The sequence below is a fragment of the Bison bison genome, unplaced genomic scaffold (genome assembly GCF_000754665.1).
Source record: "Bison bison bison isolate TAMUID 2011002044 unplaced genomic scaffold, Bison_UMD1.0 scf7180017849078, whole genome shotgun sequence".
Lineage (NCBI taxonomy): Eukaryota > Metazoa > Chordata > Mammalia > Artiodactyla > Bovidae > Bison > Bison bison.
Window position 1 is genome coordinate 19,251 of NW_011479651.1, and position 1,076 is coordinate 20,326.

At 51.7% G+C, this 1,076-nt stretch overlaps 1 protein-coding gene across 1 annotated transcript; it reads left to right on the forward strand.

The window, feature by feature from the left end:
• The first annotated feature begins 140 nt into the window (after positions 1-140).
• Positions 141-937, forward strand: LOC104993247 (ubiquitin-like modifier-activating enzyme 1). Its single transcript, XM_010846436.1, has 2 exons — positions 141-433; positions 588-937. The coding sequence occupies exons 1-2, from the start codon at positions 307-309 to the stop codon at positions 860-862; spliced, it is 402 nt and encodes a 133-aa protein (XP_010844738.1). The 5' UTR covers positions 141-306; the 3' UTR covers positions 863-937.
• Positions 938-1,076: the final 139 nt, after the last annotated feature.

Here is a 1,076-nt window from a genome sequence, read left to right on the forward strand (position 1 = left end):
AGAACAGAAGGCTGGCCTGTTGTCTCCAATCTTTGCCTGTCCACTGCTTCCTTCCACCGAACCCCTGGCATATCTGTCCCTGCCCTAGCCCTGTGGTTCTGTCATGAACTGTCTCCTGCCAAACCAGAGAGCTTCCTGAACTCAGGGCCTAGTTCTTCGCAGCATTAAATATGTCAACCTTCAGGAGGACAGCTCTGTAGGGGTTCTCTGGCTGCACACATGAATAACTGAGTTTTGTTCCCCCATTCCCACTCTCACCTCCCCTAGAAATTAAAGTCTGACACAGCTGCTGCAGCTGTGCGCCAGATGAATCCTCATATCCGAGTGACAAGCCACCAGAACCGTGTAGGTCCTGACACTGAGCGCATCTATGATGATGATTTCTTCCAAAACCTGGATGGTGTAACCAATGCCCTGGATAATGTGGATGCCCGTGAGTTTGGAGGCGGGTGAGGAGGTCAGGGGCCAAGTTGCCAAGTTACGTGTATGCGTGCGCACGTGTGTGTGTATGTTTTGGAGGTGTCTGTCTTCCTGCCTCCTAATGTTCTGTCTTGCCACTCATGTTATGTTGTGACCCCACCCCCCAGGCATGTACATGGACCGCCGCTGCGTGTACTACCGTAAGCCACTGCTGGAGTCGGGCACACTGGGCACCAAGGGCAACGTGCAGGTGGTGATCCCCTTCCTAACAGAATCTTACAGCTCCAGCCAGGACCCGCCTGAAAAGTCCATCCCCATCTGCACACTGAAGAACTTCCCCAATGCCATCGAGCACACCCTGCAGGTGATCAGCATTGGTGGGAGAGAGCAGGGAACAGGCACCCTGGCCTCATGGCTACCGACCCCTCTGCTTTTTCTCTAAACCTATCTCTCTTACTTCCCATCTTGTAGCCTAGATTACTAGAATGATCCATTTCTTTTTCTCTCTTTTTTGGGAAAATTTTCAACATTTAGGGCTTCCCTAATGGATCAGTTGGTAAAGAATTCACCTGCAATGCAGGAGACCCTGGTTCGATTCCTGGGTCAAGAAGATCCACTGGAGAAGGGATAGGCTACCCACTCCAGTATTCTTGGGC

Coding starts and splice junctions, on each gene's coding strand:
- LOC104993247 (XM_010846436.1), top strand. CDS start 307: ATGAATCCTCATATCCGAGTGACAAGCCACCAGAACCGTGTAGGTCCT. Junction 434..587: donor CCTGGATAATGTGGATGCCC/GTGAGTTTGGAG, acceptor CCCACCCCCCAG/GCATGTACATGGACCGCCGC.